The following is a 23,472-nucleotide window of genomic DNA, read 5'->3' on the forward strand; positions in this document are numbered from 1 at the left end:
TCCCCAAGACAGCGCTACAAGGTCACAGTTGGACAGTGGCTTGTTGGAAGAGCAGGGTAATGACTCCCAGCAAGAACTGACAAATCTGGTGCAGTCCAGGAGGCTGAGGTGCCCTGTGGTTCTTAAGGGAGCTGGTGGCCACAGAAGTTGGTGGCCACAGCTTCTCTCACTGGTGGCTGAATGTCAGAGTTGTTGTTTCCCGCGCAGGAGACCCAGGTTCGATTCCCAGCAGAAGCAAAGCAGTGTATCTTGCTACTTTAGAAGTGGGCAACTTATCAGTGTTTTACAGGGAACTAGTGGAAGCACTCTAGACAATGCTTTTCCATGCTTGTTCAACGAAGTACAAGCAATTATGGCTCATGCACCTGTGAAAAACTCCTGAAGGCAATAAAAAGGCTGCAGGCAAGAAAGGTCATGCTTAAAGAAACCAATGAGAGTAAACTGACCTGTTTGTTGTCTCTAAAAAACACCAGAAGAAAAATGTCCAGGGGGTCAATGCTGACCTGCATGAAAGTGGAATAAACTGCAAGGTAAGTAATGTAAGATCCCCAAGACAGCGCTACAAGGTCACAGTTGGACAGTGGCTTGTTGGAAGAGCAGGGTAATGACTCCCAGCAAGAACTGACAAATCTGGTGCAGTCCAGGAGGCTGAGGTGCCCTGTGGTTCTTAAGGGAGCTGGTGGCCACAGAAGTTAACGCCTCTCACTTTTGATATTGACCTCCCCCACTCCCCTTTGCTCAGAGACACTTTTGCTCATATCAGTTCATCAAATACCCATGGAACTTGATCAGTTTGTCTGTCAGTTGTTCAGCTTTAGCATTGGTCGATATTACCCAGTTGAAGAGATGCATTTTCCACATAAATTCGTAGAATTCTTGCAGAAATAGAGCATTGGTGGTTCAGTGGTAGAATTCTCGCCTGCCACGCGGGGGCCAGCCGCGAATAGTTGTCATGCGCTGACAGCCAATCAGACTGCAGCAGCTGGCCAAAGAGCGGAAATTACGTCACAGCCAATCAGATTTTTTCATGCATTTATTTGGACCGGGGTTCGAATCCCACTCACACAGGTCTAAACCATTATTTCACTCAGCTTTGTACTTTTTAATCAAACAAAATTATAATATTAAACAATACATTACAGCTGCAAAGTATTTTAAATCTATGTATTTTTTTTTTTTTTTGGTTTACAAAGCAAAGGATTATGAATAAATGACTAGTATTAAAATAATAATAGTACACATAACATGTTTATATGGAAACATGAATAAATATAATAATTGTTATATTACACATGAATGGTTTCTATTAAATGGCTTTTGAAATGTAAAGAAGAATAATTTTAATTTAGTAAAAACTGAGTAATATTCAAGTACTGTATGACAAGTGATTTATGGAATAATTCGTTACATTTTAGATAATCTTTTGTGTTTCCAACACCACAGAATCTGAAATATTCAAACATATTACTCAAATGAAGTAGAACACTGCATCCTTGAAACAATTTGTAATTTTAAATTGCATTTTCTATAAATGCTTTAAGCACTTTCTAAGTTAAGTAAAAAAGAAAGAAAAACAGAATTCTGACAATATAGAGACATTATAATCTCACACTAAAAAATAAACTGTATATACATGAGTTAAATATTACCAAGTGGCCGATCTCTGGCTTTCCATCTTGTCAAATGTAGACTTTTTAAACTCTTTTGAGGTCATCTCTTTCTGCATGCCTTGAGGTTGGTTAAATGGAAAAGCCACTAAAGATTAAGGGCCAAAGTATAGTATGTAAAAATAGTAAATAGTAGTCAAGATCTGAAGTGGAGCAAAACATTTTGACAGTAGTACTATGAATTAAGTTGAAAAAATCTTGAAAAGAAGGTTTTAGGACAACTTTGATGAAAGGTTTTGATTCAAATGTTGACTACTGTACTATGTTACTCTGCATAAATCATGTATAAATCAAGAGTTATACTTGCATTCAAAGTTGATGAAGACGAATGAAAAACAACCTGTTTATAATTAATCAATTAGTGTTTATAATTAAAAATAAGTTTTTCAAGATGAAATCACCTGAAACAAGTTCTTTACTTAAATTCTGTGTTTTATTAAATCAACTCAAACATGTGAAAAAAGTATCTATACATATATACATAAACAAGTATAAGGAAAAGCAAAGCAATGGGATGGGGCTGGGTAGAAGTAGAACAATAGTGACTTAACACAAGTATGAAAATAAATGTATAATGGGTAATAACTATCAGTTCCGATATACATATCCTTTGCAAGAAAAAAAAGAACAAGATCAATTAGACACATGAACACAAGGAAATAATAAAATAAATTAGATTAAACATCACAATTTACAAACAGCTGAAATCTACCAGAATATGCTCCATTTAGAGCACATGTGCTCTAAATGTTAAGGGAAGGATATGAATAACATAAAAACAATGACTGATTAAAAATGTGTATGTAATTGAAAGCAATGGAGCAACATAAAAAAACAACAGATGATTAAAATATGAATTTCTATTTATTTCTCTCTGCTGCCCACCTCTCCTTTTCCATTCCATAAAATGATGAAGCTTGAAATTCCTTCCATGTCATTTCCTGTGTCATGCCTCTGTCTTTGTATAAGGCGAGGACTTTAGCTGGACAGTAAATGTATTTTCCTGCCACTCCTGGAAACCCTGTGTGAATGTGCTTGCTGTTTGGGCCCTGCCTTAGCTCTGTGCGACAGAAACGGCACATTCTTCCCTGAGGTTGAGGATCCGAGAGTTTCCTCTTCTTTTCAGCTTTTTCCTCTACTCTTTGCTTTGTAAGATGCAGTTCACGCTGAAAGAAGTCAGTCTGGGCAAACTCTTCAAAGGCCATTCTTGGATTTGTCAGTCCCTCTGCAGCATAGGCTTTAAACACCTTTGTGGAGCAATAGTGATACCTAACAGGCCCTTGCTGATAAAAGTGATGAACTGATGATCCATCACTTTGGTAGCGGGATTTTGGCTGCCCACATGCGAGACATTTTTTCGTCTGTCTGGGTTTTTGTTGCTGCTGCTGCTGCTGCTGCTCCTGTTGATGTAGCAGTATTTCCTGTACTATTTTCTGTACATTCTCTTTTGATACTTGCTTTTCAGATGCTGGCTGAGAGACCGGAACTGCTGGATTCACAATGGCTGGTGGCAGTTCTACAACTGGAACATGGACAGTCTCGCTTTCCTCAGTTAAACTTTGCCACAGTTTTTGTGTCTCCAAAAGTTTTTCTTGACTTGTGTTCATTGATGAACTTGTGTTCAGCTGTTTAGCCAGGTTTTTCATGTACTGTGCTATGTGGTACTTGGTTGTGGGGTGAAGCAGACTGTTTGGATCTGTGGCAGACCGATGGACCATAGCAGCATAGTCTTGATCCACAAGCTTTAACATGTCTTTCTGTCCATGGTACTTGTCTAGGAGGCTGTCAATAGCCTCCTTCATTGGTGATGTCCAGCGTTTATGGTCCAAGACGAACACTCGTCCACCAGTCTTGATTGGTCCAGTGCGGGCACTCCTTGGTGAGGATTGCAAAGGTATGGGTGGAGTATTTAAGGTTTCTAGAACAGAGGAAAAAGTTGTTATTTTACTCATTTACTAAGATGATGTTGAGGAGAACAAAGTGTCATTTACACTGATATTTAAAATTGTACTCTTAAAAAGTGGTATTAATTTACCCCTTTTAACTGGAGGTCCCATGCTTCCTTGTGACAACATCTGTACCATATGGATTGCAGCAGGTTCAGCATGTGAGATTTCTGGAACACAAAGCAATAATAGTTCCTCAGTTGTTCATGTTATTACATTAAAAAGTGTATGTCTAAAAAAAGATTGTTAACTTACCCATCACTGCAGGAGGTTCACCAGCAGAGAGCAAATGACTGATGGATGATGCTGGTCCAGGGGATGCTGTGTCAGAGAGCTGTGTCCGGCTGGAGGAAGGTGCTGTGTCTGGAGGTTGAGCTTGGACTTGGGTAGGAGTGGGTGTCTGCACAGGAGGAAGAGGCAAAAGAGCAGCTGGTTCACCTCTCTTTTGGGTTCGGTGTTTGTCCCAATCCAGAGGGACTGGACGGCAGCCTGGCTCTGTGTACTCTAGGCCAAACCTCTCTCCAGTGTCTCTGTCAGAGAGATGAAGTGTAGGATACTTCTCCTCCCCAGTCACTTTCTTGGAGGTAGAATTTAACTCAACCATTAGAGCTGGATCAAACACAGCAGGAAGGATGACACCTGGCTGCTTAAGATCAAGCATACGTTGGTGGTTCCACCGTGCCACCCCTGTCATGCCCTGGGCCTGGAACAATTCAGTGGAGACATGAGTCCCTGTGATCCATTGGGCCTGGTGAAAGTGGTACCCTTCTTGCTGTGATGTACCTCTGACAGGAATCCAGATGGGGACTTTGGCGCCTTCACCGGGTACATGATTAAGTTGAAGTGTTCCACCATACCGGTACATTATGCCCTCTGAGAGTTCAGGGTCACTGAGGCAACCACGGAGAATGTGCACTCTCTGTATGCGCCACGTCTTCAGCATGGATGATTTGAAGAGTGGAACATTGTTGGGGTCCATGGCCAGGTGAAAATGCTTTAGGACTTTCTCCACTCTGTCTAGCAGCTCTGTGGGTTGTGGTACTTTGGTCCTGCAGTGCTCCCGTATGTGCTGTTTGGTGGGATTGGCTGGATGGATACCGCAGAAACGATAGGCATCCTGGAGCCTCCCTAGGTCCTCCTGATCCACCACAGAGAAGGCTGCAGAGAGGAGCTGGCAGAAAGTGCTAAACAGAGGGTGATGCTCAGAGGTGCTCTCCCGTGAAAAACGCCTCAGGCAGTGGAACAAGTCCAGCTTCACCACAATGTTATTATTGAAATATGACCGTGAGGCACAGGTGTTCTCCAGCGGTCCAGAGGTGGCCCCAGCAACAATGGAAGGGGTAGTCTTCCAGGCATCCCAGTTTAGATGTTCAGCAGGGATGCAGTCTGGGATCTTAAATGGAGCACAGCAATCCCTAAATGCAAGGCACAAAGATGAAGAACAATGAAATTTATTTGAATGTTTTTGTTTATTTTTAAAAGAAACTGATTTTTCATAAAGCAAAGAATGCAAAAAGCTACCATTGGTGTAAAGTTTATGCATAATATATAAAAAGCTTTTATTCAATCATGGCTTAAGTATTTATCTAAAAACAAAAAACTACACACTAACGTGTTATGGCCAGTGAGCCTTCATCAGGGTGGGAACAACAAAAACACTCAAGAGTCCTTTCATACAATTATCAATTATTGATGTGACAGTCACCTGATTATGTAATATGGACTGATGACAAGAGAGCAAATTTAAATAATTAATATACAGGTGATGTCACATCAAAATATATTGCATTGTTTAATTACAATTTGATGACATGTTTTCTATAATAATTATTTACATTTTCTCTCTTGTGATTATTAATTGTTTTTTTATACCAATTTTTTTTATTATTAGACATGACATTGGTGTTCTGCATGGCAGTGATGAAAGAAGATGGCTGTCCGCACCTGTCCATCCAGTGGAAGCCTGCCTTTTCCACTCCAGCATCGTTGTACCTCTTGGCCAATCCCTGGTACATCGGCTCCAAGGACCTCTGAGTCTCAGACTGAACCATCACCCAGGAAACAATCAGCCAGTTCTCATTCATTATTGCATAACTTGACATGACCCCAGATGCCAGCGTTACTTTTCTTGCAACTTTCCTGGTGTGGTCAGACCTGAAGACCCTCCCAAATGTGCCCTGGAGGAGTTTGGACATGGCTGGCTCTTGACGTTTGTACTCATCTAGAAGGCAGTCAGTCAGGTAGAAGCTGGACACGGAGACTCCATACCAGCCATCTTGATCATCATATGACCCGAATGCACGTGGAGTGCTTTCCTTCCTCAAGAACTGCCCAATGGTCCTCTGTCCATATGTGCCAGCCTCAGCATCCCTGATGCTTTCTATGGCATGCAGGTATGCCAGATGTGCTCGCTCGTACTTGAGGTGCAGTAGCTCATTCACCTGGTTTGCCATATCGGTTGGTGACTTGCCAGTGCGCCTCAGCTCATCCATCACAGATTTGCAGATGGCCTTCTTGTACGTCAGGAATGCAGGCAGAATGTTGGTAAACCGCTTGGGCAGCTTCTCAAGCCATCGTGGATTGTCAGCAAACCAGTACTTCTGACAGGCCTTGCAACAGAGTCGTGAGGACAAGATGTAATACTGACCACTGGTGCCAACAATCACCCGAGGCCTACCCACTCCTGCAGAGACCACCTGTGGATGAGGACATCCATGCAGACATGGCAGGATGTAAGTGTTTCTCAACCTGACCATAATGTGAGCCTCCGGCTTCCAGATGAAAAATGGGTGTAGCTGGAAGAAGTTAGGGGATGGGAGTTCAGACGCCATATCAACAAGCTCAGGTTGTGGAGGAAGATGCCATAGTGAAATTGAGTTCCCTGGGTTACGCACTGGACGAGACCCAGGCCACAGCCCGAGATCCTGAAGCTCCATCCTCATCCACAGCTTCTGGTGTTGAGAACAGCTCCAGCTGCTCATGTCATGGTCATGCACAGGCAGGAGAACAGGAACAGGTGGCTGAGCTGAAGGAACTAGGATTTTAAAAGAAAAATGTATAGGCAAAAATAATGTAATGCCCAGATTATTCTTATAGATTGCATAGTTAATATGGAAATAATGTAAATAAATTACATGATTAAAGCAGAGTTAAGACAACATCATAGTTATAGTTCACAAAATAGAGGGGTTGTCTACATGCTGTTCATTCTTACCATTTTCACTACGGTCCTCAAAGGCAAGCACTTTGCTTGCAGAGGTGACAGCAGCACTTTTGCAGAGTTCTGAAACAAAGTGCAGCCTATGTTTTGCATTTGTACAAACTACTAGCATCATGATATGATGGCAAATCTAGGATGTGTTTGTGAAAATGATCCTGACCTAAATCTGCTACGCACTGAGCAGATGTGCAACTGAGCATCAGCCCTACCCTAAAATGGAAACATACCTGGCGTTGACTTATGCCTTACACCCGTTTTCTCCTTTACTAGGAACGTCAGTTCTGCTGGAAGGGGCACAGGTGTCTTCCTCTTTATGCTTGGAGAGGTTGGAGCTACAAGAACACAAATAGACCAATTATTATATTTATGTAACAACACAAAAAAACAGAATTTGGTAACATGACCTTGATTGGTGTTTTTACCATCAACTGGTGATGCCTGCAATTCAGCACTTGTATAAGGAGTTGGGTTGGACAGTGATGGAACTATAAGAGACAAAATCATCAGTCACTTCAAAATTCGCAATATATGTTAGTAGTAAAGTAGTAGTACAGTAGGAATTCAAACAGCCATATGTCTCTTTCTCCTGCTTATCATAATTTCACAAATGTTTATGGTACAATTATATACTGTGTAACAAACTTATGTACCTGTAATATAAATGTATGCCATTATTGACATTGCCATATTATTTTTCTCTACCTATCCCTCAATATATGTTATGTATATGAATTAATCTAATGTTAAGAGGGATTCACTCTGTAATGTGCCTTGACACCATCTAAATTGTTAATAAATTATTTAAAATGTAATTGAATTCATGCAGATATACCATTCTAAACACTACTCACTAGTCTAAGCAGGAGGAGCAATATGACAATGAACAAGCATGCATTCAAGTGTTAGTACCTTAAAACAACATGAATGCAGAAGAAAAATGCACACTTACCATCATCGTGGTTGGAATTCATAGTCCTTAGGACAGTTAGTATAATGCCAGCATACAACCATATTGTTGGAGGAACATGGCCGGAGCATGGCCAGAACGCAAACAACATAACAGTTTAAGTCGAGTTTCAGTTTTGGAGGGCAATTCATCTTACTCCAGTCCTGAAACCTCTTATTTAAAAACCTGTCTTTGCTCCTGGTGACACTCTGGGTATGGCAGCTGCTGCTACTGCTGCTGGCACAGCAACTGGTTACACACAAACACAGAGATATGAATTGAGAGACAGGTAAATAAAAACAAAAGTTAGACCATAGGTCATCATCAATACTGACATTTGGTTTGTGTAATAACAGTATACTTACAGCTCTGCACTTGTAGCTTAGAGGGTGAGATGCTCAACATCGCTCTCTCCAGCTCTTCATCATCATCCATCACTGTTGCACAGACAATCGTTTATTTGCCCAATTTTTTATGAATTAAAAGCATGAAAGACTATTACTGGTCATACATAAATGTAAATTTTTATGTAAAAAACTAAAAAAAGATTATAAATCTTAATAGAATAACCAACCAATAGGTTTTGCTGGGGCCCTTGGGGTATGTTTAGCAGGTATGGAAGCAGTGGCAGATTGCTGCTTCTTCTGCAGGTATTGCTGGAGCTTGTACATGCGTGTCCCTTGGACACAGCTCTTCTTCATGATGAAGTCTGCGTAGCCATCAGCTCTGCTATCCCAAATCTCCTTCCAGGTGCTCTTGGCCCGGGAACCAAAGCCAACCAGCTGGTTATCTTCTGATGAGGCTGCCACAACACCCACTCCACTGGCCTCATAGGTGAGAAGAGACTGGATCTCTTCAAAACTTAGGGCATAATTAACAAATGACAGTAGACTGTCCTTGCCATGCCCCTCAGCCACAGGGATGCCGGATGCCTCCTCCTTCTGAAGGTTCTTGATGAGATACATAGTGTACCCTACATCATTCTCTAAAAGCCATCTAAAAGACTTCCCTTTATACTTTCCAAATTGCAGTATGTATTCTCCCAGGACCTCCTTCCTGTCAGAGGCATCCCCTCCTCTCTGAATGACCAAAGACCGAGCATTCTGCCGCACAAGGTCCTCTCTCATGGGCGCAGACTTGTCCTGCAGAGTGGGGTCATCCTTAATACGTCTGGCTTCTTTAGATGGCTCCTGGAGGAGAAACCCGAGTGGTCCCTTGCGGAACACAACACAGATTCTCCCTGGGAAGAACAGCACTTTCTTCTGCATCTTGATCTACCATGAAATAAAAAAGTAGAATTTTAGGCTTCATTTAATAAGATACTTATACTTTTCAGTACCTAAAAATATCACTACTGGTTTCATTACATTTAATTGTCTGAACAAATCTGAGGTGAAGAGTGAGTGGGGCAGGAACAGTGTTCTATAGATCTCTGAAGACCAGTGTTGGGCAGTAACTAAGTTACTGTTACATTACTTTTTTTCCAGTAACTAGTAGTGTAACTACTTACTAATAATGTTTTGTAATAGTTACCATCCATAAAACAGCTTAGTTACTTTTGATGCCTCAATGCCGTTGATTTAAAATCCAACAATCAAATAATTCCTATCTTTATTTTCATAATTTTCATGACTCACACATGCATGTAATGTCCCCAGTGCAGCAGGTGAGCTTGGAGTATGGAAAAGTTTACATTTAGCAGATATATATATATTGCATTAAAATTATTTTGTAAGGAAAAAATATGTGGCTTTATTTTACTCTGGCATTACATCCCACCAACATCCCTCTGATCAGCATGTGGAGCGTTATATTTCTATAATTAAAAATCTTTTGGAAAAATAAACAGTTTCTTATAAACTTATGTGATTTGATAAAACACATAAACTATAATCGTATATGTATAGGTAACAGAAAAAATACAATTAGCTTCCAGATGTACATGACAATTAATGAGATTAATACAACACTTCTATTTGAATGTCACTATCAATCACTATTGTGTGTTTTTAATAACTTCTGACTGTGATCCAGTGTGGATTTTGGTCAAATGATAAGGCAGAAAAATGTTGTTAGCAACATTCTAGAAGAATTTTATGGGGGAAAAAGTAATGTAACTAATTACTGTTACCAGAAAGTAATAAATAACAATATTACTAGTGAAATGTATGCTGCACATTGCTTTACATGGAAACCATTCACATGAATGTAAAAAAAACAAAGATAAAAAATAAAAATAAAATCATGCTCATTCATTATTTAGCTTGTTTTTTTACCACAAACTCGACGACCGATGCTGCTAAGTAATGTATCAGCATAACATTGTAATAAACTGATTGACAATATTTTTAAACCCAGTAACACAAAATCTACACACATGAATATATAAAATGATCATGTTCTTTCATAACTTCGCTTGCAAATCATCCTTTGATGATTTAACGTTAATAGTAAATAAAATCTGACGGGGTAAAGTTTGCTTATAATCAATAACTAACGTTACATCGCTCAACAAGTAATGGGGTTTAATTATAAAGCATTAATCACAAGCTTTAAAGTATTATACACACATGAAACATGAAGTAACTTACCTTTGATAGATGTGCTGATTAAAACGAGCGAGGCAGATCTTTGTATTTCACTCTCCGAGGCGGAATGAAAATGGCGATTTCAAACTCCGCGCTTGTGCACAAACACAGAAGAGCGCCACGAGAGCGCCAGCGGCCGAAAGTATATTACATCCGTAGTGGTTTAGCACTACCATTGAGAATGAATGGGAAACGGTTTAGGGCCGTTTAGCTAAACAATTCAAGGCCGCGGCGCGGGAGACCCGGGTCCGATTCCCGGCCAATGCAGCAGAGGTCGTGTTTTTAAGGCCATGTTAGTCGTTCTTCATAAGCGGCATCTGTCCCCAGAGCCACGAGTACAGCGCAGCTTCACTCACTGGTGGCTGAATGTCATAGTTGTTGTTTCCCGCGCAGGAGACCCAGGTTCGATTCCCAGCAGAAGCAAAGCAGTGTATCTTGCTACTTTAGAAGTGGGCAACTTATCAGTGTTTTACAGGGAACTAGTGGAAGCACTCTAGACAATGCTTTTCCATGCTTGTTCAACGAAGTACAAGCAATTATGGCTCATGCACCTGTGAAAAACTCCTGAAGGCAATAAAAAGGCTGCAGGCAAGAAAGGTCATGCTTAAAGAAACCAATGAGAGTAAACTGACCTGTTTGTTGTCTCTAAAAAACACCAGAAGAAAAATGTCCAGGGTCAATGCTGACCTGCATGAAAGTGGAATAAACTGCAAGGTAAGTAATGTAAGATCCCCAAGACAGCGGTACAAGGTCACAGTTGGACAGTGGCTTGTTGGAAGAGCAGGGTAATGACTCCCAGCAAGAACTGACAAATCTGGTGCAGTCCAGGAGGCTGAGGTGCCCTGTGGTTCTTAAGGGAGCTGGTGGCCACAGAAGTTAACGCCTCTCACTTTTGATATTGACCTCCCCCACTCCCCTTTGCTCAGAGACACTTTTGCTCATATCAGTTCATCAAATACCCATGGAACTTGATCAGTTTGTCTGTCAGTTGTTCAGCTTTAGCATTGGTCGATATTACCCAGTTGAAGAGATGCATTTTCCACATAAATTCGTAGAATTCATGCAGAAATAGAGCATTGGTGGTTCAGTGGTAGAATTCTCGCCTGCCACGCGGGAGACCCGGGTCCGATTCCCGGCCAATGCAGCAGAGGTCGTGTTTTTAAGGCCATGTTAGTCGTTCTTCATAAGCGGCATCTGTCCCCAGAGCCACGAGTACAGCGCAGCTTCACTCACTGGTGGCTGAATGTCATAGTTGTTGTTTCCCGCGCAGGAGACCCAGGTTCGATTCCCAGCAGAAGCAAAGCAGTGTATCTTGCTACTTTAGAAGTGGGCAACTTATCAGTGTTTTACAGGGAACTAGTGGAAGCACTCTAGACAATGCTTTTCCATGCTTGTTCAACGAAGTACAAGCAATTATGGCTCATGCACCTGTGAAAAACTCCTGAAGGCAATAAAAAGGCTGCAGGCAAGAAAGGTCATGCTTAAAGAAACCAATGAGAGTAAACTGACCTGTTTGTTGTCTCTAAAAAACACCAGAAGAAAAATGTCCAGGGTCAATGCTGACCTGCATGAAAGTGGAATAAACTGCAAGGTAAGTAATGTAAGATCCCCAAGACAGCGGTACAAGGTCACAGTTGGACAGTGGCTTGTTGGAAGAGCAGGGTAATGACTCCCAGCAAGAACTGACAAATCTGGTGCAGTCCAGGAGGCTGAGGTGCCCTGTGGTTCTTAAGGGAGCTGGTGGCCACAGAAGTTAACGCCTCTCACTTTTGATATTGACCTCCCCCACTCCCCTTTGCTCAGAGACACTTTTGCTCATATCAGTTCATCAAATACCCATGGAACTTGATCAGTTTGTCTGTCAGTTGTTCAGCTTTAGCATTGGTCGATATTACCCAGTTGAAGAGATGCATTTTCCACATAAATTCGTAGAATTCTTGCAGAAATAGAGCATTGGTGGTTCAGTGGTAGAATTCTCGCCTGCCACGCGGGAGACCCGGGTCCGATTCCCGGCCAATGCAGCAGAGGTCGTGTTTTTAAGGCCATGTTAGTCGTTCCTCATAAGCGGCAGCTGTCCCCAGAGCCACGAGCACAGCGCAGCTTCTCTCACTGGTGGCTGAATGTCAGAGTTGTTGTTTCCCGCGCAGGAGACCCAGGTTCGATCCCAGCAGAAGCAAAGCAGTGTATCTTGCTACTTTAGAAGTGGGCAACTTATCAGTGTTTTACAGGGAACTAGTGGAAGCACTCTAGACAATGCTTTTCCATGCTTGTTCAACGAAGTACAAGCAATTATGGCTCATGCACCTGTGAAAAACTCCTGAAGGCAATAAAAAGGCTGCAGGCAAGAAAGGTCATGCTTAAAGAAACCAATGAGAGTAAACTGACCTGTTTGTTGTCTCTAAAAAACACCAGAAGAAAAATGTCCAGGGGGTCAATGCTGATCTGCATGAAAGTGGAATAAACTGCAAGGTAAGTAATGTAAGATCCCCAAGACAGCGCTACAAGGTCACAGTTGGACAGTGGCTTGTTGGAAGAGCAGGGTAATGACTCCCAGCAAGAACTGACAAATCTGGTGCAGTCCAGGAGGCTGAGGTGCCCTGTGGTTCTTAAGGGAGCTGGTGGCCACAGAAGTTGGTGGCCACAGCTTCTCTCACTGGTGGCTGAATGTCAGAGTTGTTGTTTCCCGCGCAGGAGACCCAGGTTCGATTCCCAGCAGAAGCAAAGCAGTGTATCTTGCTACTTTAGAAGTGGGCAACTTATCAGTGTTTTACAGGGAACTAGTGGAAGCACTCTAGACAATGCTTTTCCATGCTTGTTCAACGAAGTACAAGCAATTATGGCTCATGCACCTGTGAAAAACTCCTGAAGGCAATAAAAAGGCTGCAGGCAAGAAAGGTCATGCTTAAAGAAACCAATGAGAGTAAACTGACCTGTTTGTTGTCTCTAAAAAACACCAGAAGAAAAATGTCCAGGGGGTCAATGCTGATCTGCATGAAAGTGGAATAAACTGCAAGGTAAGTAATGTAAGATCCCCAAGACAGCGCTACAAGGTCACAGTTGGACAGTGGCTTGTTGGAAGAGCAGGGTAATGACTCCCAGCAAGAACTGACAAATCTGGTGCAGTCCAGGAGGCTGAGGTGCCCTGTGGTTCTTAAGGGAGCTGGTGGCCACAGAAGTTAACGCCTCTCACTTTTGATATTGACCTCCCCCACTCCCCTTTGCTCAGAGACACTTTTGCTCATATCAGTTCATCAAATACCCATGGAACTTGATCAGTTTGTCTGTCAGTTGTTCAGCTTTAGCATTGGTCGATATTACCCAGTTGAAGAGATGCATTTTCCACATAAATTCGTAGAATTCATGCAGAAATAGAGCATTGGTGGTTCAGTGGTAGAATTCTCGCCTGCCACGCGGGAGACCCGGGTCCGATTCCCGGCCAATGCAGCAGAGGTCGTGTTTTTAAGGCCATGTTAGTCGTTCTTCATAAGCGGCATCTGTCCCCAGAGCCACGAGTACAGCGCAGCTTCACTCACTGGTGGCTGAATGTCAGAGTTGTTGTTTCCCGCGCAGGAGACCCAGGTTCGATCCCCAGCAGAAGCAAAGCAGTGTATCTTGCTACTTTAGAAGTGGGCAACTTATCAGTGTTTTACAGGGAACTAGTGGAAGCACTCTAGACAATGCTTTTCCATGCTTGTTCAACGAAGTACAAGCAATTATGGCTCATGCACCTGTGAAAAACTCCTGAAGGCAATAAAAAGGCTGCAGGCAAGAAAGGTCATGCTTAAAGAAACCAATGAGAGTAAACTGACCTGTTTGTTGTCTCTAAAAAACACCAGAAGAAAAATGTCCAGGGTCTATGCTGACCTGCATGAAAGTGGAATAAACTGCAAGGTAAGTAATGTAAGATCCCCAAGACAGCGGTACAAGGTCACAGTTGGACAGTGGCTTGTTGGAAGAGCAGGGTAATGACTCCCAGCAAGAACTGACAAATCTGGTGCAGTCCAGGAGGCTGAGGTGCCCTGTGGTTCTTAAGGGAGCTGGTGGCCACAGAAGTTAACGCCTCTCACTTTTGATATTGACCTCCCCCACTCCCCTTTGCTCAGAGACACTTTTGCTTATATCAGTTCATCAAATACCCATGGAACTTGATCAGTTTGTCTGTCAGTTGTTCAGCTTTAGCATTGGTCGATATTACCCAGTTGAAGAGATGCATTTTCCACATAAATTCGTAGAATTCTTGCAGAAATAGAGCATTGGTGGTTCAGTGGTAGAATTCTCGCCTGCCACGCGGGAGACCCGGGTCCGATTCCCGGCCAATGCAGCAGAGGTCGTGTTTTTAAGGCCATGTTAGTCGTTCCTCATAAGCGGCAGCTGTCCCCAGAGCCACGAGCACAGCGCAGCTTCTCTCACTGGTGGCTGAATGTCAGAGTTGTTGTTTCCCGCGCAGGAGACCCAGGTTCGATTCCCAGCAGAAGCAAAGCAGTGTATCTTGCTACTTTAGAAGTGGGCAACTTATCAGTGTTTTACAGGGAACTAGTGGAAGCACTCTAGACAATGCTTTTCCATGCTTGTTCAACGAAGTACAAGCAATTATGGCTCATGCACCTGTGAAAAACTCCTGAAGGCAATAAAAAGGCTGCAGGCAAGAAAGGTCAGGCTTAAAGAAACCAATGAGAGTAAACTGACCTGTTTGTTGTCTCTAAAAAACACCAGAAGAAAAATGTCCAGGGGGTCAATGCTGACCTGCATGAAAGTGGAATAAACTGCAAGGTTAGTAATGTAAGATCCCCAAGACAGCGCTACAAGGTCACAGTTGGACAGTGGCTTGTTGGAAGAGCAGGGTAATGACTCCCAGCAAGAACTGACAAATCTGGTGCAGTCCAGGAGGCTGAGGTGCCCTGTGGTTCTTAAGGGAGCTGGTGGCCACAGAAGTTAACGCCTCTCACTTTTGATATTGACCTCCCCCACTCCCCTTTGCTCAGAGACACTTTTGCTCATATCAGTTCATCAAATACCCATGGAACTTGATCAGTTTGTCTGTCAGTTGTTCAGCTTTAGCATTGGTCGATATTACCCAGTTGAAGAGATGCATTTTCCACATAAATTCGTAGAATTCTTGCAGAAATAGAGCATTGGTGGTTCAGTGGTAGAATTCTCGCCTGCCACGCGGGAGACCCGGGTCCGATTCCCGGCCAATGCAGCAGAGGTCGTGTTTTTAAGGCCATGTTAGTCGTTCTTCATAAGCGGCAGCTGTCCCCAGAGCCATGAGCACAGCGCAGCTTCACTCACTGGTGGCTGAATGTCAGAGATGTTGTTTCCCGCGCAGGAGACCCAGGTTCGATTTCCAGCAGAAGCAAAGCAGTGTATCTTGCTACTTTAGAAGTGGGCAACTTATCAGTGTTTTACAGGGAACTAGTGGAAGCACTCTAGACAATGCTTTTCCATGCTTGTTCAACGAAGTACAAGCAATTATGGCTCATGCACCTGTGAAAAACTCCTGAAGGCAATAAAAAGGCTGCAGTCAAGAAAGGTCAGGCTTAAAGAAACCAATGAGAGTAAACTGACCTGTTTGTTGTCTCTAAAAAACACCAGAAGAAAAATGTCCAGGGGGTCAATGCTGATCTGCATGAAAGTGGAATAAACTGCAAGGTAAGTAATGTAAGATCCCCAAGACAGCGCTACAAGGTCACAGTTGGACAGTGGCTTGTTGGAAGAGCAGGGTAATGACTCCCAGCAAGAACTGACAAATCTGGTGCAGTCCAGGAGGCTGAGGTGCCCTGTGGTTCTTAAGGGAGCTGGTGGCCACAGAAGTTAACGCCTCTCACTTTTGATATTGACCTCCCCCACTCCCCTTTGCTCAGAGACACTTTTGCTCATATCAGTTCATCAAATACCCATGGAACTTGATCAGTTTGTCTGTCAGTTGTTCAGCTTTAGCATTGGTCGATATTACCCAGTTGAAGAGATGCATTTTCCACATAAATTCGTAGAATTCATGCAGAAATAGAGCATTGGTGGTTCAGTGGTAGAATTCTCGCCTGCCACGCGAGAGACCCGGGTCCGATTCCCGGCCAATGCAGCAGAGGTCGTGTTTTTAAGGCCATGTTAGTCGTTCTTCATAAGCGGCATCTGTCCCCAGAGCCACGAGTACAGCGCAGCTTCACTCACTGGTGGCTGAATGTCATAGTTGTTGTTTCCCGCGCAGGAGACCCAGGTTCGATTCCCAGCAGAAGCAAAGCAGTGTATCTTGCTACTTTAGAAGTGGGCAACTTATCAGTGTTTTACAGGGAACTAGTGGAAGCACTCTAGACAATGCTTTTCCATGCTTGTTCAACGAAGTACAAGCAATTATGGCTCATGCACCTGTGAAAAACTCCTGAAGGCAATAAAAAGGCTGCAGGCAAGAAAGGTCATGCTTAAAGAAACCAATGAGAGTAAACTGACCTGTTTGTTGTCTCTAAAAAACACCAGAAGAAAAATGTCCAGGGTCAATGCTGACCTGCATGAAAGTGGAATAAACTGCAAGGTAAGTAATGTAAGATCCCCAAGACAGCGGTACAAGGTCACAGTTGGACAGTGGCTTGTTGGAAGAGCAGGGTAATGACTCCCAGCAAGAACTGACAAATCTGGTGCAGTCCAGGAGGCTGAGGTGCCCTGTGGTTCTTAAGGGAGCTGGTGGCCACAGAAGTTAACGCCTCTCACTTTTGATATTGACCTCCCCCACTCCCCTTTGCTCAGAGACACTTTTGCTCATATCAGTTCATCAAATACCCATGGAACTTGATCAGTTTGTCTGTCAGTTGTTCAGCTTTAGCATTGGTCGATATTACCCAGTTGAAGAGATGCATTTTCCACATAAATTCGTAGAATTCATGCAGAAATAGAGCATTGGTGGTTCAGTGGTAGAATTCTCGCCTGCCACGCGGGAGACCCGGGTCCGATTCCCGGCCAATGCAGCAGAGGTCGTGTTTTTAAGGCCATGTTAGTCGTTCTTCATAAGCGGCATCTGTCCCCAGAGCCACGAGTACAGCGCAGCTTCACTCACTGGTGGCTGAATGTCATAGTTGTTGTTTCCCGCGCAGGAGACCCAGGTTCGATTCCCAGCAGAAGCAAAGCAGTGTATCTTGCTACTTTAGAAGTGGGCAACTTATCAGTGTTTTACAGGGAACTAGTGGAAGCACTCTAGACAATGCTTTTCCATGCTTGTTCAACGAAGTACAAGCAATTATGGCTCATGCACCTGTGAAAAACTCCTGAAGGCAATAAAAAGGCTGCAGGCAAGAAAGGTCATGCTTAAAGAAACCAATGAGAGTAAACTGACCTGTTTGTTGTCTCTAAAAAACACCAGAAGAAAAATGTCCAGGGTCAATGCTGACCTGCATGAAAGTGGAATAAACTGCAAGGTAAGTAATGTAAGATCCCCAAGACAGCGGTACAAGGTCACAGTTGGACAGTGGCTTGTTGGAAGAGCAGGGTAATGACTCCCAGCAAGAACTGACAAATCTGGTGCAGTCCAGGAGGCTGAGGTGCCCTGTGGTTCTTAAGGGAGCTGGTGGCCACAGAAGTTAACGCCTCTCACTTTTGATATTGACCTCCCCCACTCCCCTTTGCTCAGAGACACTTTTGCTCATATCAGTTCATCAAATACCCATGGAACTTGATCAGTTTGTCTGTCAGTTGTTCAGCTTTAGCATTGGTCGATATTACCCAGTTGAAGAGATGCATTTTCCACATAAATTCGTAGAATTCATGCAGAAATAGAGCATTGGTGGTTCAGTGGTAGAATTCTCGCCTGCCACGCGGGAGACCCGGGTCCGATTCCCGGCCAATGCAGCAGAGGTCGTGTTTTTAAGGCCATGTTAGTCGTTCTTCATAAGCGGCATCTGTCCCCAGAGCCACGAGTACAGCGCAGCTTCACTCACTGGTGGCTGAATGTCATAGTTGTTGTTTCCCGCGCAGGAGACCCAGGTTCGATTCCCAGCAGAAGCAAAGCAGTGTATCTTGCTACTTTAGAAGTGGGCAACTTATCAGTGTTTTACAGGGAACTAGTGGAAGCACTCTAGACAATGCTTTTCCATGCTTGTTCAACGAAGTACAAGCAATTATGGCTCATGCACCTGTGAAAAACTCCTGAAGGCAATAAAAAGGCTGCAGGCAAGAAAGGTCATGCTTAAAGAAACCAATGAGAGTAAACTGACCTGTTTGTTGTCTCTAAAAAACACCAGAAGAAAAATGTCCAGGGTCAATGCTGACCTGCATGAAAGTGGAATAAACTGCAAGGTAAGTAATGTAAGATCCCCAAGACAGCGGTACAAGGTCACAGTTGGACAGTGGCTTGTTGGAAGAGCAGGGTAATGACTCCCAGCAAGAACTGACAAATCTGGTGCAGTCCAGGAGGCTGAGGTGCCCTGTGGTTCTTAAGGGAGCTGGTGGCCACAGAAGTTAACGCCTCTCACTTTTGATATTGACCTCCCCCACTCCCCTTTGCTCAGAGACACTTTTGCTCATATCAGTTCATCAAATACCCATGGAACTTGATCAGTTTGTCTGTCAGTTGTTCAGCTTTAGCATTGGTCGATATTACCCAGTTGAAGAGATGCATTTTCCACATAAATTCGTAGAATTCTTGCAGAAATAGAGCATTGGTGGTTCAGTGGTAGAATTCTCGCCTGCCACGCGGGAGACCCGGGTCCGATTCCCGGCCAATGCAGCAGAGGTCGTGTTTTTAAGGCCATGTTAGTCGTTCCTCATAAGCGGCAGCTGTCCCCAGAGCCACGAGCACAGCGCAGCTTCTCTCACTGGTGGCTGAATGTCAGAGTTGTTGTTTCCCGCGCAGGAGACCCAGGTTCGATCCCAGCAGAAGCAAAGCAGTGTATCTTGCTACTTTAGAAGTGGGCAACTTATCAGTGTTTTACAGGGAACTAGTGGAAGCACTCTAGACAATGCTTTTCCATGCTTGTTCAACGAAGTACAAGCAATTATGGCTCATGCACCTGTGAAAAACTCCTGAAGGCAATAAAAAGGCTGCAGGCAAGAAAGGTCATGCTTAAAGAAACCAATGAGAGTAAACTGACCTGTTTGTTGTCTCTAAAAAACACCAGAAGAAAAATGTCCAGGGGGTCAATGCTGATCTGCATGAAAGTGGAATAAACTGCAAGGTAAGTAATGTAAGATCCCCAAGACAGCGCTACAAGGTCACAGTTGGACAGTGGCTTGTTGGAAGAGCAGGGTAATGACTCCCAGCAAGAACTGACAAATCTGGTGCAGTCCAGGAGGCTGAGGTGCCCTGTGGTTCTTAAGGGAGCTGGTGGCCACAGAAGTTGGTGGCCACAGCTTCTCTCACTGGTGGCTGAATGTCAGAGTTGTTGTTTCCCGCGCAGGAGACCCAGGTTCGATTCCCAGCAGAAGCAAAGCAGTGTATCTTGCTACTTTAGAAGTGGGCAACTTATCAGTGTTTTACAGGGAACTAGTGGAAGCACTCTAGACAATGCTTTTCCATGCTTGTTCAACGAAGTACAAGCAATTATGGCTCATGCACCTGTGAAAAACTCCTGAAGGCAATAAAAAGGCTGCAGGCAAGAAAGGTCATGCTTAAAGAAACCAATGAGAGTAAACTGACCTGTTTGTTGTCTCTAAAAAACACCAGAAGAAAAATGTCCAGGGGGTCAATGCTGATCTGCATGAAAGTGGAATAAACTGCAAGGTAAGTAATGTAAGATCCCCAAGACAGCGCTACAAGGTCACAGTTGGACAGTGGCTTGTTGGAAGAGCAGGGTAATGACTCCCAGCAAGAACTGACAAATCTGGTGCAGTCCAGGAGGCTGAGGTGCCCTGTGGTTCTTAAGGGAGCTGGTGGCCACAGAAGTTAACGCCTCTCACTTTTGATATTGACCTCCCCCACTCCCCTTTGCTCAGAGACACTTTTGCTCATATCAGTTCATCAAATACCCATGGAACTTGATCAGTTTGTCTGTCAGTTGTTCAGCTTTAGCATTGGTCGATATTACCCAGTTGAAGAGATGCATTTTCCACATAAATTCGTAGAATTCATGCAGAAATAGAGCATTGGTGGTTCAGTGGTAGAATTCTCGCCTGCCACGCGGGAGACCCGGGTCCGATTCCCGGCCAATGCAGCAGAGGTCGTGTTTTTAAGGCCATGTTAGTCGTTCTTCATAAGCGGCATCTGTCCCCAGAGCCACGAGTACAGCGCAGCTTCACTCACTGGTGGCTGAATGTCAGAGTTGTTGTTTCCCGCGCAGGAGACCCAGGTTCGATCCCCAGCAGAAGCAAAGCAGTGTATCTTGCTACTTTAGAAGTGGGCAACTTATCAGTGTTTTACAGGGAACTAGTGGAAGCACTATAGACAATGCTTTTCCATGCTTGTTCAACGAAGTACAAGCAATTATGGCTCATGCACCTGTGAAAAACTCCTGAAGGCAATAAAAAGGCTGCAGGCAAGAAAGGTCATGCTTAAAGAAACCAATGAGAGTAAACTGACCTGTTTGTTGTCTCTAAAAAACACCAGAAGAAAAATGTCCAGGGTCTATGCTGACCTGCATGAAAGTGGAATAAACTGCAAGGTAAGTAATGTAAGATCCCCAAGACAGCGGTACAAGGTCACAGTTGGACAGTGGCTTGTTGGAAGAGCAGGGTAATGACTCCCAGCAAGAACTGACAAATCTGGTGCAGTCCAGGAGGCTGAGGTGCCCTGTGGTTCTTAAGGGAGCTGGTGGCCACAGAAGTTAACGCCTCTCACTTTTGATATTGACCTCCCCCACTCCCCTTTGCTCAGAGACACTTTTGCTTATATCAGTTCATCAAATACCCATGGAACTTGATCAGTTTGTCTGTCAGTTGTTCAGCTTTAGCATTGGTCGATATTACCCAGTTGAAGAGATGCATTTTCCACATAAATTCGTAGAATTCTTGCAGAAATAGAGCATTGGTGGTTCAGTGGTAGAATTCTCGCCTGCCACGCGGGAGACCCGGGTCCGATTCCCGGCCAATGCAGCAGAGGTCGTGTTTTTAAGGCCATGTTAGTCGTTCCTCATAAGCGGCAGCTGTCCCCAGAGCCACGAGCACAGCGCAGCTTCTCTCACTGGTGGCTGAATGTCAGAGTTGTTGTTTCCCGCGCAGGAGACCCAGGTTCGATTCCCAGCAGAAGCAAAGCAGTGTATCTTGCTACTTTAGAAGTGGGCAACTTATCAGTGTTTTACAGGGAACTAGTGGAAGCACTCTAGACAATGCTTTTCCATGCTTGTTCAACGAAGTACAAGCAATTATGGCTCATGCACCTGTGAAAAACTCCTGAAGGCAATAAAAAGGCTGCAGGCAAGAAAGGTCAGGCTTAAAGAAACCAATGAGAGTAAACTGACCTGTTTGTTGTCTCTAAAAAACACCAGAAGAAAAATGTCCAGGGGGTCAATGCTGACCTGCATGAAAGTGGAATAAACTGCAAGGTAAGTAATGTAAGATCCCCAAGACAGCGCTACAAGGTCACAGTTGGACAGTGGCTTGTTGGAAGAGCAGGGTAATGACTCCCAGCAAGAACTGACAAATCTGGTGCAGTCCAGGAGGCTGAGGTGCCCTGTGGTTCTTAAGGGAGCTGGTGGCCACAGAAGTTAACGCCTCTCACTTTTGATATTGACCTCCCCCACTCCCCTTTGCTCAGAGACACTTTTGCTCATATCAGTTCATCAAATACCCATGGAACTTGATCAGTTTGTCTGTCAGTTGTTCAGCTTTAGCATTGGTCGATATTACCCAGTTGAAGAGATGCATTTTCCACATAAATTCGTAGAATTCATGCAGAAATAGAGCATTGGTGGTTCAGTGGTAGAATTCTCGCCTGCCACGCGGGAGACCCGGGTCCGATTCCCGGCCAATGCAGCAGAGGTCGTGTTTTTAAGGCCATGTTAGTCGTTCTTCATAAGCGGCATCTGTCCCCAGAGCCACGAGTACAGCGCAGCTTCACTCACTGGTGGCTGAATGTCATAGTTGTTGTTTCCCGCGCAGGAGACCCAGGTTCGATTCCCAGCAGAAGCAAAGCAGTGTATCTTGCTACTTTAGAAGTGGGCAACTTATCAGTGTTTTACAGGGAACTAGTGGAAGCACTCTAGACAATGCTTTTCCATGCTTGTTCAACGAAGTACAAGCAATTATGGCTCATGCACCTGTGAAAAACTCCTGAAGGCAATAAAAAGGCTGCAGGCAAGAAAGGTCATGCTTAAAGAAACCAATGAGAGTAAACTGACCTGTTTGTTGTCTCTAAAAAACACCAGAAGAAAAATGTCCAGGGTCAATGCTGACCTGCATGAAAGTGGAATAAACTGCAAGGTAAGTAATGTAAGATCCCCAAGACAGCGGTACAAGGTCACAGTTGGACAGTGGCTTGTTGGAAGAGCAGGGTAATGACTCCCAGCAAGAACTGACAAATCTGGTGCAGTCCAGGAGGCTGAGGTGCCCTGTGGTTCTTAAGGGAGCTGGTGGCCACAGAAGTTAACGCCTCTCACTTTTGATATTGACCTCCCCCACTCCCCTTTGCTCAGAGACACTTTTGCTCATATCAGTTCATCAAATACCCATGGAACTTGATCAGTTTGTCTGTCAGTTGTTCAGCTTTAGCATTGGTCGATATTACCCAGTTGAAGAGATGCATTTTCCACATAAATTCGTAGAATTCATGCAGAAATAGAGCATTGGTGGTTCAGTGGTAGAATTCTCGCCTGCCACGCGAGAGACCCGGGTCCGATTCCCGGCCAATGCAGCAGAGGTCGTGTTTTTAAGGCCATGTTAGTCGTTCTTCATAAGCGGCATCTGTCCCCAGAGCCACGAGTACAGCGCAGCTTCACTCACTGGTGGCTGAATGTCATAGTTGTTGTTTCCCGCGCAGGAGACCCAGGTTCGATTCCCAGCAGAAGCAAAGCAGTGTATCTTGCTACTTTAGAAGTGGGCAACTTATCAGTGTTTTACAGGGAACTAGTGGAAGCACTCTAGACAATGCTTTTCCATGCTTGTTCAACGAAGTACAAGCAATTATGGCTCATGCACCTGTGAAAAACTCCTGAAGGCAATAAAAAGGCTGCAGGCAAGAAAGGTCATGCTT

General features: G+C 44.0%; 2 protein-coding genes and 2 non-coding genes across 5 annotated transcripts; 2 read left to right on the forward strand and 2 right to left on the reverse strand.

Annotated features, from left to right (window-relative positions):
• Positions 1-2,101: 2,101 nt before the first annotated feature.
• On the reverse strand, positions 2,102-7,910 carry LOC127979055 (uncharacterized). 2 transcript variants are annotated; one of them, XM_052584176.1, is made up of 8 exons: positions 7,783-7,910; positions 7,256-7,318; positions 7,061-7,165; positions 6,828-6,896; positions 5,558-6,647; positions 3,869-5,028; positions 3,703-3,783; positions 2,102-3,585 (listed from the first exon to the last, which is right to left on the reverse strand). In XM_052584176.1, exons 1-8 carry the CDS (start codon positions 7,889-7,891, stop codon positions 2,528-2,530), a joined length of 3,735 nt encoding a protein of 1,244 aa, XP_052440136.1. In that variant the 5' UTR covers positions 7,892-7,910; the 3' UTR covers positions 2,102-2,527. The 2 variants fall into 2 exon arrangements, with proteins under 2 accessions (XP_052440136.1, XP_052440135.1); XM_052584175.1 differs by having other exon boundaries at positions 7,061-7,318.
• On the reverse strand, positions 7,883-10,612 carry LOC127979062 (uncharacterized). The gene is made up of 4 exons (XM_052584184.1): positions 10,371-10,612; positions 8,354-9,053; positions 8,145-8,216; positions 7,883-8,028 (listed from the first exon to the last, which is right to left on the reverse strand). Exons 2-4 carry the CDS (start codon positions 9,045-9,047, stop codon positions 7,958-7,960), a joined length of 837 nt encoding a protein of 278 aa, XP_052440144.1. The 5' UTR covers positions 9,048-9,053; positions 10,371-10,612; the 3' UTR covers positions 7,883-7,957.
• Positions 10,613-16,375: 5,763 nt separating this feature from the next.
• Positions 16,376-16,446, forward strand: trnag-gcc (transfer RNA glycine (anticodon GCC)). Its single transcript has one exon. It is a non-coding gene; the product is annotated as a tRNA-Gly (tRNA).
• Positions 16,447-23,062: 6,616 nt separating this feature from the next.
• trnag-gcc (transfer RNA glycine (anticodon GCC)) lies at positions 23,063-23,133 on the forward strand. Its single transcript has one exon. It is a non-coding gene; the product is annotated as a tRNA-Gly (tRNA).
• Positions 23,134-23,472: the final 339 nt, after the last annotated feature.

The sequence above is a fragment of the Carassius gibelio genome, chromosome B19 (genome assembly GCF_023724105.1).
Source record: "Carassius gibelio isolate Cgi1373 ecotype wild population from Czech Republic chromosome B19, carGib1.2-hapl.c, whole genome shotgun sequence".
NCBI lineage: Eukaryota > Metazoa > Chordata > Actinopteri > Cypriniformes > Cyprinidae > Carassius > Carassius gibelio.